At 45.4% G+C, this 18,137-nt stretch overlaps 1 protein-coding gene across 6 annotated transcripts in view; it reads left to right on the top strand.

Annotated features, from left to right (window-relative positions):
* Window positions 1–18,137, top strand: part of ARHGEF33 (Rho guanine nucleotide exchange factor 33) — a 132,613-nt gene that overhangs the window by 54,549 nt on the left and 59,927 nt on the right. For 5 of the 6 annotated variants that reach the window (XM_069769058.1, XM_069769056.1, XM_069769053.1 and 2 more), the window contains 3 exons: window positions 11,175–11,339; window positions 13,865–13,986; window positions 17,306–17,439. In XM_069769058.1, coding sequence (XP_069625159.1) covers window positions 11,175–11,339; window positions 13,865–13,986; window positions 17,306–17,439 — 421 coding nt within the window. The remainder of the gene's footprint in view (window positions 1–11,174; window positions 11,340–13,864; window positions 13,987–17,305; window positions 17,440–18,137) is intronic. The other variant, XM_069769054.1, reaches the window with a different exon arrangement.

Below are 18,137 nucleotides of genomic sequence, written 5' to 3'. Positions count from 1 at the left end.
ATTCTCCCTGAAACAATCATTTTATTTTATTTTGTTTCTAAATTCTTCCTGAAAAATTCATTTTTTTGTATTTTTTTTTTCTAAAGTCTCCCTGAAAAAAAAAAAAAATCAAATCAGTGGGAGATTAATATTGCCCTTTCTGCTTGTGTGCCAGTCTTGACTCCTGGGTGTGCCATCTCTCTCTCCAATTGTGGGCCATAGAAAGCCTATTTTTTTTTTTTGCTTGATTTGGGTTCCAAAATCTACCTGAAAAAATCACTAAATCAATCAGTGGGAGATAAATATTGGCCTCTGGGCTTGTGTGCCACTCCTGACTCCTGTGTGCATCCTCTCTCACTCAGTGGGCCCTAGAAAGCCTATTTTTTGTTTTATTTGTTTTCTAAATTCTCCCTGAAAAAATCATTTTATTTTATTTGGTTTCTAAATTATTCCTGAAAAAAATCATTTTTTTTGTATTTTTTTTTCTAAAGTCTCCCTGAAAAAAAAAGAAAAAAAATCAAATCAGTGGGAGATTAATATTACCCTTTCTGCTTGTGTGCCAGTCTTGACTCCTGGGTGTGCCATCTCTCTCTCTCCAATTGTGGGCCATAGAAAGCCTATTAATTTTTTTGCTTGATTTGGGTTCCAAAATCTACCTGAAAAAATCACTAAATCAATCAGTGGGAGATAAATATTGGCCTCTGGGCTTGTGTGCCACTCCTGACTCCTGTGTGCGTCCTCTCTCACTCAGTGGGCCATAGAAAACCTATTTTTTTTTTATTTGTTTTCTAAATTCTCCCTGAAACAATCATTTAATTTTATTTGGTTTCTAAATTCTTCCTGAAAAATTCATTTTTTTGTATTTTTTTTTTCTAAAGTCTCCCTTTTAAAAAAAAAAAATCAAATCAGTGGGAGATTAATATTGCCCTTTCTGCTTGTGTGCCAGTCTTGACTCCTGGGTGTGCCATCTCTCTCTCTCTCTCTCTCTCCAATTGTGGGCCATAGAAAGCCTATTTATTTTTTTGCTTGATTTGGGTTCCAAAATCTACCTGAAAAAATCACTAAATCAATCAGTGGGAGATAAATATTGGCCTCTGGGCTTGTGTGCCACTCCTGACTCCTGTGTGCGTCATCTCTCACTCAGTGGGCCCTAGAAAGCCTATTTTTTGTTTTATTTGTTTTCTAAATTCTCCCTGAAAAAATCATTTTATTTTATTTGGTTTCTAAATTATTCCTGAAAAAATCATTTTTTTTGTATTTTTTTTTTCTAAAGTCTCCCTGAAAAAAAAAAAAAAATCAAATCAGTGGGAGATTAATATTGCCCTTTCTGCTTGTGTGCCAGTCTTGACTCCTGGGTGTGCCATCTCTCTCTCTCTCTCCAATTGTGGGCCATAGAAAGCCTATTTATTTTTTTGCTTGATTTGGGTTCCAAAATCTACCTGAAAAAATCACTAAATCAATCAGTGGGAGATAAATATTGGCCTCTGGGCTTGTGTGCTACTCCTGACTCCTGTGTGCGTCATCTCTCACTCAGTGGGCCATAGAAAGCCTATTTTTTTTTTATTTGTTTTCTAAATTCTCCCTGAAACAATCATTTCATTTTATTTGGTTTATAAATTCTTCCTTAAAAAATCATTTTTTTTTATTATTTTTTTTTTTCTAAAGTCTCCCTTTTTAAAAAAAAAAACAAATCAGTGGGAGATTAATATTTACATTTGCGCTTCAGTGACAGTCCTGCGTGTGTGGCATCTCTCTCATTTGTTGCCACCAACAACAGAGTGTGTAACATTGTGCCTGATTTTCGTTGTGGTCTCACCCACCTGTAAAGGGGTAGCTAAATCATACTGAAGTTATAGCTCACCGTGTAAGTTGTGTGACAGCAACAAATACCGTTAGTTTGGTAACGTTTTTAAAACAATGAGGAAGTCTGGTGGAAGAGGTCGTGGCCGGGGGCGTTCATTGTCAGCTGGTAATGAGGGTAGTGGTAGTGGTGGAGCATCAGGTGGTCGTGGGAAAAAAAATATTGCACCTAAGTCTGGAGCTGTGGAGCCAGGTTCGTCGTCTGGCTACACAAGGCCTCGAACGCTCCCTTTTCTGGGAGTAGGAAAACCGCTTTTAAAGCCGGAGCAGCAAGAGCAAGTTTTGGCTTATCTTGCTGACTCAGCCTCTAGCTCTTTTGCCTCCTCTCGTGAAACTGGTAAAAGTAAAAGCAGCGCGTCGTTAGTGGATGTTCACGGTCAGGGACAAGTCACTTCCTTGTCCTCTTCAGCAAAAACAACAACAGAGAAGAATGCAGCAGGCGACACAACGGGTTACTCCATGGAGCTCTTTACACATACCGTCCCTGGCTTAGAAAGTGAAGCAGTTAACACTCCATGCCCATTACAAGTTGAATCTGACATGGAGTGCACTGATGCACAGCCACAGCCAGACTACTATGCTGGTCCTTTGACTCAGACCACAACATTGCCCTCGCAGGGTGCTGATCAAGAATCAGACCCTGATGAGACTATGTTGCCCCATCACGAACGCTATACCACCGACCGACACGGTGACACAGACGAAGTTGCACACGAGCTACAAGAAGAGGTAATAGATGACCCAGTTCTTGACCCCGATTGGCAGCCATTGGGGGAACAGGGTGCAGGCGGCAGCAGTTCTGAAGCGGAGGAGGAGGGGCCGCAGCAGGCATCAACATCGCAACAGGTTCCATCTGCCGGGCCCGTATCTTGCCCAAAACGCGTGGCAAAGCCAAAACCTGTTGGAGGACAGCGTGGCCATCCGGTTAAAGCTCAGTCTGCAATGCCTGAAAAGGTATCCGATGCTAGAAAGAGTGCAGTCTGGCATTTTTTTAAACAACATCCAATTGATCAGCGCAAAGTCATCTGTCAAAAATGTTCAACTACCTTAAGCAGAGGGCAGAATCTGAAAAGTCTCAATACAAGTTGCATGCATAGACATTTAACCACCATGCATTTGCAAGCTTGGACTAACTACCAAACGTCCCTTAAGGTTGTAGCACCCTCGGCCAATGAAGCTAGTCATCAACGCAACATCCCTTCCGGCAGTGTAGGGCCACCATTTTCTGCACCACCTGCAGTATCTGTGCAGGTTTCTTTGCCAGGCCAAAGAAGTCAGGGTCAGGGAATCACCAGTTTCGTAGTAGGAAACACTGCATCTAGGGCACCGGCGGCAACAATACCATCTCCCACCGTCTCTCAGTCTGCCATGTCCACCGGCACCCCCGCTAGTTCCACGATCTCCAGCTCTCCAGTCCAGCTCACCCTACATGAGACTATGGTTAGAAAAAGGAAGTACTTAGCCTCGCATCCGCGTACACAGGGTTTGAACGCCCACATAGCTAGACTAATCTCGTTAGAGATGATGCCCTACCGGTTAGTTGAAAGCGAAGCTTTCAAAGCCCTGATGGACTACGCTGTACCACGCTACGAGCTACCCAGTCAACACTTTTTTTCCAGAAAAGCCATCCCAGCCCTCCATCAGCATGTTAAAGAGCGCATTGTCCATGCACTCAGGCAATCTGTGAGCACAAAGGTGCACCTGACAACAGATGCATGGACCAGTAGGCATGGCCAGGGACGTTACGTGTCCATCACGGCACACTGGGTAAATGTGGTGGATGCAGGGTCCACAGGGGACAGCAAGTTTGGGACAGTTCTGCCTAGCCCACGGTCTAGGAAACAGTTGGCTGTAGCCGTTCGCACCCCCTCCTCCTCCTCCTCGTCCTCCTGCAGAAGCGAGACCTCGTCCACAGACCGCAGTCGCACAACCACTCCATCCGCAGCTGCCACTGTTGCACACCAGGTCTCCCATTATGGGGCAGCTACTGGCAAACGTCAGCAGGCTGTATTGGCTATGAAGTGTTTGGGCGACAACAGACACACCGCTGAAGTTCTGTCTGAGTTCTTGCAGAAAGAAACGCAGTCGTGGCTGGGCACTGTAGATCTTGAGGCAGGCAAGGTAGTGAGTGATAACGGAAGGATTTTCATGGCTGCCATCTCCCTTTCCCAACTGAAACACATTCCTTGCCTGGCTCACACCTTAAACCTGGTGGTGCAGTGCTTCCTGAAAAGTTATCCGGGGTTATCCGACCTGCTCCTCAAAGTGCGTGGACTTTGCTCACATATCCGCCGTTCGCCCGTACACTCCAGCCGTATGCAGACCTATCAGCGTTCTTTGAACCTTCCCCAGCATCGCCTAATCATAGACGTTGCAACAAGGTGGAACTCAACACTGCACATGCTTCAGAGACTGTGTGAACAGAGGCGGGCTGTTATGTTTTTGTGGGAGGATACACATACACGGGCAGGCAGTAGGATGGCAGACATGGAGTTGTCAGGTGTGCAGTGGTCGAAGATTCAAGACATGTGTCAAGTCCTTCAGTGTTTTGAGGAATGCACACGGCTGGTTAGTGCAGACAACGCCATAATAAGCATGAGCATCCCCCTAATGCGTCTGCTGATGCAAAGTTTGACGCACATAAAGGATCAGGCGTCTGCAGCTGAGGAAGAGGAAAGCCTTGATGACAGTCAGCCATTGTCTGGCCAGGGCAGTGTACAGGACGAGGTAGCGGGCGAACAGGAGGAGGAGGACGAGGAGGATGATGGGGATGATTATATTTTTAATGAGGAAGCTTTTCCGGGGCCAGTGGAAATTGTTGGCGCGGCAAGGCCGGGTTCTGGTTTTTGGAGGGACACAAGTGACGTGGATTTGCCTGAAACTGCCCCTCAACCAAGCACAACCACAGATTTGAGAACTGGAACTTTGGGCCACATGGCGGATTATGCCTTACGTATCCTCAAAAGGGACACACGCATTACTAAAATGATGAACGATGACGATTACTGGTTGGCCTGCCTCCTTGATCCTCGCTATAAAGGCAAATTGCAAAATATAATGCCACATGAGAACTTGGAACTAATATTAGCAACCAAACAATCAACTCTTGTTGACCGTTTGCTTCTGGCATTCCCTGCACACAGCGCCCGTGATCGTTCTAACACGAGCTGCAGGGGCCAGCAGACCAGAGGTGTTAGAGGAGCAGAAATCAGAAGTGGCGTTGGCCAGAGGGGTTTTCTGACCAGGTTGTGGAGTGATTTTGCTATGACCGCAGACAGGACAGGTACTGCAGCATCAATTCAAAGTGACAGGAGACAACATTTGTCCAGTATGGTTACTAACTATTTTTCATCCCTTATCGACGTTCTCCCTCAACCGTCATTCCCATTTGATTACTGGGCATCAAAATTAGACACCTGGCCAGAATTGGCAGAATATGCATTGCAGGAGCTTGCTTGCCCAGCAGCTAGTGTCCTATCAGAAAGAGTATTCAGTGCTGCAGGTTCAATACTAACAGAAAAAAGGACTCGTCTGGCTACCCAAAATGTAGATGATCTAACCTTCATTAAAATGAACCACAACTGGATTTCGAAATCTTTTGCCCCACCTTGCCCGGCTGACACCTAGCTTTCCTATTTAAAGGTCTTGCCTGTGGACTATTCTGAACGACTTTTCCAATCTCGTAATTTGCAGCACCTGATTGTCCAGCATCCGACATGTTAACACCTCCCTAAATGGCCAAAGTCCCCACACGGGGCCGTGGTATCGCCACTTGGCGCCAGCACCCGTGAGAGTACTGTTTGTCTGAGGAGGTGGGTGTGCCCGCTTTTGGTCGACGGCACTGCCACTAGGTCCCTCATAGTACAATAAAGTGTCTGGCGGTGGTGGTGCGCACCCAACGTCAGACACACCGTTGTAATATGAGGGGCCCTGGGCCTGTACCGCCGGCCACAAGACAGTCCCCCCCCCCAGCTCAAACAGTGCTCTACCACTTGCAAAATTTTCTCTCACAGCTCCACCAATGTTTAGTCTATGCGCTGACATCCTTCAATGCCTGGCACTGTCAATACCATTGTATTGACATTTTTCTTATGTTAGGCCTTCGAAGCCTGTCTGCGGTCACTCCTTCCACTAGGCCTCCACTGACCTGTCTACTGCTGCCCGTGTTCCCCTGGAACCAATTTTAAATTGCCTACAGCCCAATTTTTGTTATGTTAGGCCTTCGAAGCCTGTCTGCGGCCCGTTCTTTCCACTACTACTACACTGACCAGGCCACTGCTGCCCGTGTTCCCCTGGAACCAATTTTAAATTGCCTACAGCCAGCCCAATTTATTATGTTAGGCCTTCGAAGCCTGTCTGCGGTCCCTCCTTCCACTAGGCCTCCACTCACCTGTCTACTGCTGCCCGTGTTCCCCTGGAACCAATTTTAAATTGCCTACAGCCAGCCCAATTTATTATGTTAGGGCTTCGAAGCCTGTCTGCGGTCCCTCCTTCCACTAGGCCTCCACTGACCTGTCTACTGCTGCCCGTGTTCCCCTGGAACCAATTTTAAATTGCCTACAGCCCAATTTTTGTTATGTTAGGCCTTCGAAGCCTGTCTGCGGCCCGTTCTTTCCACTACTACTACACTGACCTGGCTACTGCCGCCCGTGTTCCCCTGGAACCAATTTAAAATTGCCGACAGCAAGCCCAATTTATTATGTTAGGGCTTCGAAGCCTGTCTGCGGTCCCTCCTTCCACTAGGCCTCCACTGACCTGTCTACTGCTGCCCGTGTTCCCCTGGAACCAATTTTAAATTGCCTACAGCCCAATTTTTGTTATGTTAGGCCTTCGAAGCCTGTCTGCGGCCCGTTCTTTCCACTACTACTACACTGACCTGGCTACTGCCGCCCGTGTTCCCCTGGAACCAATTTAAAATTGCCGACAGCAAGCCCAATTTATTATGTTAGGCCTTCGAAGCCTGTCTGCGGTCCCTCCTTCCACTAGGCCTCCACTGACCTGTCTACTGCTGTCCGTGTTCCCCTGGAACCAATTGTAAATTGCCTACATCCCAATTTTTGTTATGTTAGGCCTTCGAAGCCTGTCTGCGGCCCGTTCTTTCCACTACTACTACACAGACCAGGCCACTGCTGCCCGTGTTCCCCTGGAACAAATTTTAAATTGCCTACAGCCAGCCCAATTTATTATGTTAGGCCTTCGAAGCCTGTCTGCGGTCCCTCCTTCCACTAGGCCTCCACTGACCTGTCTACTGCTGCCCGTGTACCCCTTGAACCAACATCAGAAAATATAAAAATAAGTATTTTGCTTATAAAAAAGAAAATACTGGAGAGATATCAAATGCAGACATTTTAACATTAAAAACAAACACATACAACAAAAATCTGGTACAGTACTAAAAATGGCCACCAGCTACAATAACTTTCTCCTGCAAGTAGTTAACTGAAAGTTTTTTTCAATTTAAAACACAGATATGGCATCCACCGAGTGTTGTCCTGTCGCGTCTTCTTTATATTATTGCCAAGAAGATGCAAAACAATGAAAATAATAAAATCATTATTTACCAAAAAAATAGAGTAAGTCAAAACCACATTGCAAATAAACATTCATTACAAATAAAGAAGCAGGGCGCGTCCGAGGGTGAGTATATACCTAATAAGAATATAATCACCCTCGGACGCGCCCTGCTTCTTTCCGACAGCCTTCCTTCCTAAGAATCAGCCCTTCCGTGGTGTAGAGAGAGGGTGTGTTACACTCCAAGGTGTTCCCCAGGTTGCCTTTCCTGAGCTTCGATCTTCATGCTCTCGTTTAGTAGTTGTAGAAAACTACACTGCATTAGGCCTACAAAATGGGTATCGGGTGGAGAGAGATGGTGTGTTACACTCCAAGGTGTTCCCCAGGTTTCCTTGCCACTGTTCGGTCTTCCGACTCTCGTTTAGTAGTTGTACAAAACTACACTGCATTAGGCCTACAAAATGGGTATCGGGTGGAGAGAGATGGTGTGTTACACTCCAAGGTGTTCCCCAGGTTTCCTTGCCATTGCTTCGGTCTTCCGACTCTCGTTTAGTAGTTGTAGAAAACTACACTGCATTAGGCCTACAAAATGGGTATCGGGTGGAGAGAGATGGTGTGTTACACTCCAAGGTGTTCCCCAGGTTTCCTTGCCATTGCTTCGGTCTTCAGACTCTCGTTTAGTAGTTGTAGAAAACTACACTGCATTAGGCCTACAAAATGGGTATCGGGTGGAGAGAGATGGTGTGTTACACTCCAAGGTGTTCCCCAGGTTTCCTTGCCATTGCTTCGGTCTTCCGACTCTCGTTTAGTAGTTGTAGAAAACTACACTGCATTAGGCCTACAAAATGGGTATGGGGTGGAGAGAGATGGTGTGTTCCACTCCAAGGTGTTCTCCAGGTTGCCTTTCCTGAGCTTCTATCTTCAGGCTCTCGTTAAATTGTGGTTAAATGGAACAACTGCATTTGGCGTACTAGTTGGTTTGGGGCCTACTAACAGTGTCTGCCGCTCCTTGCTGTTCTCCTGGTTTCCTGTCCTGAAATTCCGTTTTCAGGCGCTCGTTAAGTAGTTGTTAATGTTAGACTGCATTTGGCCTACTAGTTGGGTTGGGGCCTACTATCGGTGTCTGCCACTCCTTGCTGTTCTCCTCCACTGAACAAAGCTGTGCCGCCTGTTTACTACGGTTGCCAATTTTGAACTGCATTTCGACTACTTACTGATTTGGGCCTACTCTCTGTGTCAGCCTCTCATTCCAGTTGTCCTCCACTGCAATGCCCCCTGGTTATTCCTGTGTTACCAATTTTGAACTGCATTTAGCCAACTTTATTCTTTGGGCCTATATCTGTGTTTCCTCCTCATCTTGCCCATTGCCCAGCCAGTGATAGATGAGTCTGCTGGTACATTGACCCATAACGCAACATTCCCCGTGCACGCTACACAACAACATTGTGACCCTGCTGAAAGTCAGGTTGCTCTTCCCGCATACCATACCACCTTACACGGGGACAAAGAGGAAAGTGCAGGTTCCTTCATCAGGTGGGGGGAGGAATACTAGTTGGCGACGTCACTGGCACAGGGCCTCTCATAGTACGCAAAAGTGTTGCTGCCGGTGGGAGGCGCCCCCGCCGTGCAAACACACCGCTGTACTTTGAGGGGCCCTGTGCCAGTGCCAACGAGTGGGCCCCCCCTGCTTGCTCAGGTTCACAGCACTTGCAAAGTTGAAATACTTACCTCTCCCTGCTCCACTGCCGTGACGTGGTCCAGATTTCCTGGGCCCACTAATTACTTGAACCAGCCCTACCCACCACAACTTTAGCCAAATGACCCCCAATTTCAAATGCCTTCCAATTATTATAAGGTAAATTACGCTTGACAAGCTTCATTAAGAAGAATGGATGGTTTTGACATTAAAATGGGCACTCTAGGTGTTTTCCTGGCCCCCACTCACTGCCGACTATGCTGCCCCATTGACTTGCATTGGGTTTCGTGTTTCGGTCGATCCCGACTTTACGTCATAATCGGCCGATTTCACTCGACCCGACTTTTGAGATAGTCGGGTTTCGCGAAACCCGGCTCGACTCTAAAAAGGTCAAGGTCGCTCAACTCTAGCCCTCACAATCATTTTCTACTTTATTACAGTGATGTAGAAGCGGGGGTAGCCGAATGGCAGCAATGAGTGGGGTCACTCAGGGATCGGTCATGTTTTTGTGCATTTTCACCGGAAAAATAGCAATGCATATTGTTTAATTGATGAATATCTTGTTATTGGTCACTATTGTGCTATTTCAAACTTCATAAAGAAAGTAATGTGATATCACTAGGTTCTCCAGAAGTCCTGACAGTGAAAGGGCAGAAGTCCTGGTTTAGTTCTGTGTCCCCATCAGTGGCCATAGGAAAGTGTCGGTGCCTTTTCTTCTGAGGATCAATGGTGGTTCCAGACGTTGGATCGCCATTGATCATAAAAAAAGAAAAAAAAGAAAAATACGGCAGAGGTGCTTACCTGCCTAGGCCTCTAAACAAATGCACTATCAGGATGCAGTGGACCCAAGTGGTTAAGATGGAGACAACACAGGTGCAGCATAACCGATGAGGCAGCCACTCACAACCTACCAAACTAATGGAGGGGGTGGCTGCTTGGCACATTGCTGCACATAAAAGACTTGTATGTGGCGCTGTTCACACAATGGAGATGCACAGCATCCAGGCAAGCCTAGTAGTGACACCCTTCTATTAGATCAGGCGGGCCTGCCCAGCGCTATCCAAATGCACCCCATGTGAACAGACACCACAGTTTACAAGACAAAAATGGGCCCAACTGCACCCTGAAAAAAAGTGCAAAAAACACAAAAAAATATATAAAATTTTTGTGAGGTATTAGTTTATACTTTGGCCAAAACACGCAAGCTCGTAACCCGCGTCAAGGGTCCCCACGCTTACGAGCCCTAATTCTAAACAGCAAAAGCACAAAAAGAGGATTCAGAGATCCTCCAAAAATGAGAAAAAAAAGCAAAATACGGCAGAGGTGCTTACCTGCCTAGGCCTCTAAACAAATGCACTATCAGGATGCAGTGGACCCATGTGGTTAAGATGGAGACAACACAGGTGCAGCATAACCGATGAGGCAGCCACTCACAACCTACCAAACTAATGGAGGGGGTGGCTGCTTTTTCGGGGTGCAGTTGGGCCCATTTTTGTCTTGTAAACTGTGGTGTCTGTTCACATGGGGTGCATTTGGATAGCGCTGGGCAGGCCCGCCTGATCTAATAGAAGGGTGTCACTACTAGGCTTGCCTGGATGCTGTGCATCTCCATTGTGTGAACAGCGCCACATACAAGTCTTTTATGTGCAGCAATGTGCCAAGCAGCCACCCCCTCCATTAGTTTGGTAGGTTGTGAGTGGCTGCCTCATCGGTTATGCTGCACCTGTGTTGTCTCCATCTTAACCACATGGGTCCACTGCATCCTGATAGTGCATTTATTTAGAGGCCTAGGCAGGTAAGCACCTCTGCTGTATTTTGCTTTTTTTTCTCATTTTTGGAGGATCTCTGAATCCTCTTTTTGTGCTTTTGCTGTTTAGGATCGCCATTGATCATAAAGAGATTGGGTATTATAGCAATACATGCCATCACTTTACGGGATGGAAAACCGCTGTGATGTCTTAGGGTATGTGCCCACGTTCAGGAATTGCTGCGGATTTGGGAAAAAGCTGGTGACAGGTTCCCTTTAAGCATGTTGTTGATCTACAGAGAAATCAGTACTGAAATGGTGAAAAATCAGAAAAATATGAAGTAGAGAATTTGGGCATTTTATTTTGAAAATATTTATTAGTTGCAGGTTTTGGCCTCTGAACTTAAGACGGGCTTCACAGAGGCTATGCAGGAATTGTCCCGAATTCAACATGGTGAATATGCCTTGGAGGAGAAAGTCAAAAGCTGTCGCTGTACCATGGAAGAGAAGGTCACAGAGTTGAAAAATTCCCTTAACAACTTGAAGGTATGAATGCTGAATGGGATATAATGACTGTGTTGGGTGGGAGCTCGGTACTATGTGATACGTTTTTTTTTATTGCACATTACCCAGTAAGGGGAACATGCGCGGTAGCATCTATCGTGTTCCAGTGTCATTTTGCTAGAGGAAAAAAAAAATTTGGCTCCATTAAGATAGCGCCAGCGGAGCCTCTGCAGTAGCATCTATCAGAATGCAATTGATGCTGTTGCTCAGGCGCCGCCGCCTTTTTCTACAGAAAAAAAAATGGCTCCATCAAAATTGCAGCGGAGGCACCTTCACAGTATCATCTATCTATAATCTTTCTGTAAGCTCTTAATTTATGGAGGCCTTGGATTAGGAAGCCCCTCTTAGCATTTCTGCACCTCAACCACTAATAGAGTATTAAGAAGAGATTCTTTGGCCACTACTTACTTACTGATAGCCTATCCTTAGTATAGGTCATATATATCTGATTGGTGAGGGTGCAACACCCAGCACCCCCATCGATCAGCTGTTACTGGCGGTCATGGTGGACAGAAGTTTTTTTATACTGCTGGAACACAGCAGCTCTTTAAAAACTATACTGGCTGTGGCTGAGTACTGTAGATCTACCCGAAATTCATCTGAATAGTGGATGCAGGGCCGGCTCCAGGTTTTTGAGGGCCCCGGGCGAAAGAGTCTCAGTGGGCCCCCCCTTTAACACATACCCCGATTCATGATCGCATATAAACACAGCCATGTAGTATATAACACTGCCCACGTAGCATATAGCAGCCCACGTAGCATATAGCAGCCCATGTAGTATATAGCACAGCCCACGTGGTATATAGCAGCGCAGCCCACGTAGTATATAGCAGCGCAGCCCACATAGTATATAGCAGCGCAGCCCACGTAGTATATAGCAGTGCCACTCACTCAGGCACTGGAAGGACTAGGAGCTCCTCCTGAATCTGCCTCATAACTTCAGCAGCACGGCAGCCAGCCAGGGGCGGAGATCAGAGCAGAGAACATGCTCTCTCTGCCCACAAACAATGTCACACTGGCTGCCTTCTCTTAACCCCTATGTGTGCCTGCCTGGCTGCACTGACTGAGTGAGAAGATGCTTGTGTCAGAGCTGGCACATAGGGGTTAAGAGAACGCAGCCAGCAGTGACTTTGTGTGTGGAGAGAGCATGTTATCTCCTGCTATGCTCTCCCAGCTGTATCTATGACAGCTAAGTGGGCCCCCCTCTCTCCCCAGGGCCCCGGCATTTGCCCGCTGTGCCGGGTGCTGACGCCGGCCCTGAGTGGATGGATCAGTAGTACCCACCATGGCCACTACAGAAATCAGAGGGGGCTGCTGTGTTCTAGCATAATCTTAGAATTTCCCTTGCCAGTTCCGCCGGTAACAGCTGATTGATGGAGGTCCTGGGTGTCGCACCCTCACCGATTATATATAGACTATCAATAAAAAAGTAGTGGTCAACCTCTATAACACTAAATATACAAATTTCACTGTTTTGATAATTTTTTTTAATGATTTCTACTAGTCATCGTCACAGTGCACAGTGCACGCGATGTGAGGATTCACATGTCTGCAGTCACATAGATATCGTAGATCAATCCGAGGACTACAAGAGTAGTGCAAAAATAAATTTATTGAAGTCACAACCAGTCATACAAAATGCCGCATAGAGTGACTGCAGACTTAGCCTAAGGCCGGACAGCAACTCTAAAGGTACCGTCACACTGAACAACATTACAACGATAACGATAGCGATCCGTGACGTTGCAGCGTCCTGGATAGCGATATCGTTGTGTTTGACATGCAGCAGCGATCAGGATCCTGCTGTGACATCGTTGGTCGTCGCTGAAAGTCCAGAACTTTATTTCGTCGCTGGATCACCCGCTGACATCGCTGGATCGGCGTGTGTGACGCCGATCCAGCGATGTGTTCACTGGTAACCAGGGTAAATATCGGGTTACTAAGCGCAGGGCCGCGCTTAGTAACCCAATGTTTACCCTGGTTACCATTGTAAATGTAAAAAAACAAAAACACACATACTCACATTCCGGTGCCTGTCACGTCCCCTGGCGTCTGCTTCCCTGCACTCCTCCTGCATCCTGTGTCAGCGCCGGCCGGCCGTAAAGCAGAGCACAGAGGTGACGTCACCACTCTGCTTTATGGCCGGCGCTTACACAGGATGCAGGAGGAGTGCAGGGAAGCTGACGCCGGGAAACGTGACAGACACCGGAATGTGAGTATGTGTTTTTTTTTTTTTTTACATTTACAATGGTAACCAGGGTAAACATCGGGTTACTAAGCGCGGCCCTGCGCTTTGTAACCCGATGTTTACCCTGGTTACCAGGGGACTTCGGCATTGTTGGTCGCTGGGGAGCTGTCTGTGTGACAGCTCCCCAGCGACCACACAATGACTTTCCAACGATCACGGCCAGGTCGTCTCGCTGGTCGTGATCGTTGGAAAGTTGCTGAGTGTGACGGTACCCTAACACAATCAAATATATTAATTCCCTTTATCAATAATGTTATAGGAAGAGGTGAACGCGGCCATGGCAATGATTCACGCTATCATCGCTAAACAGGAAGAGATGCAGCAGAAGATTGAACAACTACAACAAGAAAAAAAGAGGGAATCCAGAAAAATGAAGAATAAGTGAGTGGTTGTTGGCCAGACTTAGTAACTCTGTATAATGTACCACAATCGCTCCCTTCACTTCCATGTATGTACATACCGCAGCTTGAAAGTGAAAATACTAGAAAACAAAAATTAAAACAAATGGGATAATAAGAGTCGCAGTTTGGATGTCACAAATCCTGGGAGTATACTTAAACTAATTATAAAATACTGTATTGTTCCTCATATTAAGAATGAGGTCACCCTGCCTCTAATTAGAAGTTATTCACAGAGCGTTTGGTTTCTTGTCTTTCTGGGAGGGTGAGGATTGATACTGATCTAATTATCTTTTTTTTCCATAAAGCTGTTAAAGAAAAAAAATGCTTTATTAGAACCACAGAACTTAAAGAGAACCTGTCAGGCGATTGATGCTGCACAAACCATGGGTAGCATGAATCAGAGCCTTGCTGCCTGATTGCAGCCAAATATTTTTCTTTGAATCACTCCAGCATTTCACAGAAGATAAACTGTAAAGAACCAATGGTCACAGCGCTGCTCCAGGTGATTGACAGGTCTTTCCCTACGCACACAAGTTGGAGAGACCTGTCAATCACCTGCAGCAACGCTGGAAGGAGGCAGCCGGAGAGCGAAACGGCACAACTCTGATCCCCGGCTGGATCTTAACACTGGAGTATTTCAGAAAAACGAATCTCTGCCTGCAATCGTGCAGTCAGCTCTGATTTGTGCTGTCCGTGGTTTAGGCAGCATGCATTAGATGACCGGTTCACTTTAATACCAAATGGGTCAGATCCTGGAAGTTTTGCCTGACATCCATAGCTCTCATTAGCGCGTAATGTATAGATTAGGTTCTTAACCTGGGGAATGTAGCACCAGAATGTACATGCCATGTATCTAAAGCAGTGTTCCCCAGTAGGCTGTAATGGCACGATGTGATTTGTAGTTTCACAACAACTGTAGAGCCACAGATTATGAAACTTATCTAAGGGTACTGTCACACAGTGGCATTTTGATCGCTACGACGGCATGATTCGTGACGTTCCAGCGTTATACTTACGATCTCGCTGTGTCTGACACGCTACTGCGATCAGCGACCCCGCTGAGAATCGTACGTCGTAGCAGATCGTTTGAAACTTTCTTTCGTCGTCAAGTGTCCCGCTGTGGCGGCATGATCGCATGGTGTAACAAAGGTGTGCACGATATTGTATACGATGTGCGCATAGTAACCAACAGCTTCTACATCGCAAACACGTCATGAAATTATCGCTCCAGTGTCGTGCATTGCGAAGTGTGACCGCAGTCTACGACGCTGGAGCGATAATGGTGCGATACTGGAGCGTCACGGATCGTGCCGTCGTAGCGACCAAAGTGCCACTGTGAGACGGTACCCTAAGGAGTACCAACTCTACCTTTATATTGTTCTCTTAGCTGTGTAACTGTACAATGGCAGATCTGTGTTACAACATGGGACAAGCTCAGGAGCTGAGCCTGCTCTTTACAATGTGCGTGCAAGCTGCACTAAATAGCCAGCACTTGAGAGCAACTAATGCAATTGGAGCTGGCAAATGAACTTCTTACATGTCCTTCTCACACATGACAATGGCATTTAAAAGGCCTCAATGATAAGCACTGTCACTTTCAGAGCTCATTGCCCCAACTTGACTCGATTACAAGGGGCTGATAGGTTGCTATTTAACTCGGCGACCTTCTGAATGCTTCTGTGTCTACAGTGATTTAACCCCTTCGTGACTGGAGCTTTTTTTGGTTTTGCGTTTTCGTTTTTCGCTCCCCTCTTTCCCGAAGCCATAACTTTTTTTTATTTTTCCATCAATATGGCCATGTGAGGGCTTATTTTTTGCGGGACGAGTTATACTTTTGAACGACACCATTGGTTTTACCATGTCGTGTATTATAAAATAGGAAACAAATTCCAAGTGCGTTGAAATTGCAAACAAAGTGCAATTGCAGACTTGTTTTTTGTGTGGATTTTTGCTAGTTCCAGTAAATCCTAAAACTGACCTGCCATTATGATTCTCCTGGTCAGTGCGAGTTCATAGACACCAAACATGTCTATTCCAAACTTTGCTAAAAGAAAATTTTTTTGCCATTTTCCGATACCCGTAGTGTCTCCATTTTTCATGATCTTGGGTTGGGTGAGGGCTTATTTTTTGCTTGCCAGGCTGACGTTTTTAATGATACCATTTTGGTGCAGATACAATCTTTTAATTGCCCCTTATTGCATTTTAATGCAATGTCACGCCGTCCCAAAAAATGTAATTCTGGCGTTTTCTCTTTTTTCTCACTATGCCATTCAGCGATCAGGTTAATCATTTTTTTATTGATGGATCGGGCGATTCTAAATGCGGCAAAACCAAATAGGTGTATGTTTGAATTTATTTTTATTGTTTTATTTTGAATGGGGCGAAAGGGGGGTGATTTGAACTTTTATATTTTTTTTATATTTTAAACACATATTTTTTTTTACTTTTGCCATGCTTCAGTAGTCTCCATAAGAGAATAGAAACTGCCATAGACCGATCGGCTATGCTACATAGAGACGATGGTCAGATTGCCTCTATTTAGTAGAATTGCTGACTTGCTATGAGAGCCACTGGGTGGCACTCACAGCAATCCGGCACTGACAACCATAGAGGTCTCCAGGAAACCTTTGGTTGTCATGCCGACACACCGGTGACCCGCGATCACGTGACACAGGTCACTGGTGTGCGTATATCCGGCGCAATTGCTGGAAGCGCCATTTAAATGCTGCTGTCAGCGTTTGACAGCGGCATTTAACTATTTAATAGCCGCGGGTGGATCGCGATTCCACCCGTGGCTATTTCGGGCACATGTCAGCTGTTCAAAACAGCTGACATGTCCCGGGAAAGATGCGGGCTCACCGCAGGAGCCCACATCAGTGGGAGGGAGTCCTGCATCAGCGTACTATTCTATGAATCAAAGTTGATTTTCTCAATGAAACATCCATTTGCAGTCAGGTCAGTATGTGTGACCCTGCCTAAACCTACCTAACAACGTATTTAGTTTAGTGATCTTAAAACTCCCAAGTTCCCTTGAAGACATGTGCATAAATCTAAGGGTTTGTTACTTTGGCAGAGTGGATTTTGAGGGAGAATTGGCTTTGAAGCATTGCTGCAATTGCACAGAGATTTTAATGTGGCGACACGTTATTCATGTAGATGTGAATTTCCATAAATCCAAATGTTCTCTTTAAATTCTCCAATGATATAAAGCATATGGCATGATAGGTAGATAGATTAATGTACAGTATGAATTATTTTCTGACACATACTTTTTGTCTATATTTTTCTGTTGTCCCTAGAAGGATCCAGAAAGAAGAGCATACAGGTCAAACCCAATCAGTCCAGAACAGCACCTTCCAAAATTCCAATCACTCCGAATCTCTGATGGTCAATTATCATAACAACCTAGTGCAGCCGTCCCCATATGAGAAAGGTACTGTGATGTTTAGTGTGTTAAGTGTTATATAAAATACTTAGATTATTAGATTAGCATAAGCTTTTATATTAATATTTAATGAAAACCATTAAGTTTTGTACGTCTAGCTATTTTTGGTCCCATAGTGATAAAACAAAATGATGGGAAACATACTTGCCATAATTTCCAATACACCAGGCACGTCGGCAATACAATGTCAGCTTCTATTAAAATGTCAGTGCGTCTTCTAATTCAAGGAGGTGTTTATAAAATTTCACAGAAGAACAAGATATTTTCTAGAATTTGTAAATCAGTGTAGCACTCATCGATCTTCTAAAAATATTACTTTTATTAATGTATACGGAGATTACAATATACAGGCGGAGCTGCCTCCACCAAATATGACACTATTAGATGTATTAGGAGAAGGTATCACGCTCCGAGCCGTATGTTGTAATCTTCATCTGGATTAATAAAAAAAAGTATTTTTTAAAAGAAGTGCCATATTTATTTTCAAACTCCTTGCAATATACTCGTCATAAGTTATTCTGCCTGAATTAACTTGGGATTCATGTCTGTGAAAGGGAGGCAGTAAAATGGATCGCTGCACCCTGTGTAGTCTGGTGGATTAAATGGTTTCCCAACAAAACACTTATGCATTTATATATTATTATTATTATTTATTTATATAGCACCATTGATTCCATGGTGCTGTA

Source organism: Ranitomeya imitator, chromosome 5 (genome assembly GCF_032444005.1).
Source record: "Ranitomeya imitator isolate aRanImi1 chromosome 5, aRanImi1.pri, whole genome shotgun sequence".
In the NCBI taxonomy this organism is placed as follows: domain Eukaryota; kingdom Metazoa; phylum Chordata; class Amphibia; order Anura; family Dendrobatidae; genus Ranitomeya; species Ranitomeya imitator.
Note: the sequence above shows the minus strand (reverse complement) of the source record. Positions and strands in the feature narration are given on the sequence as shown.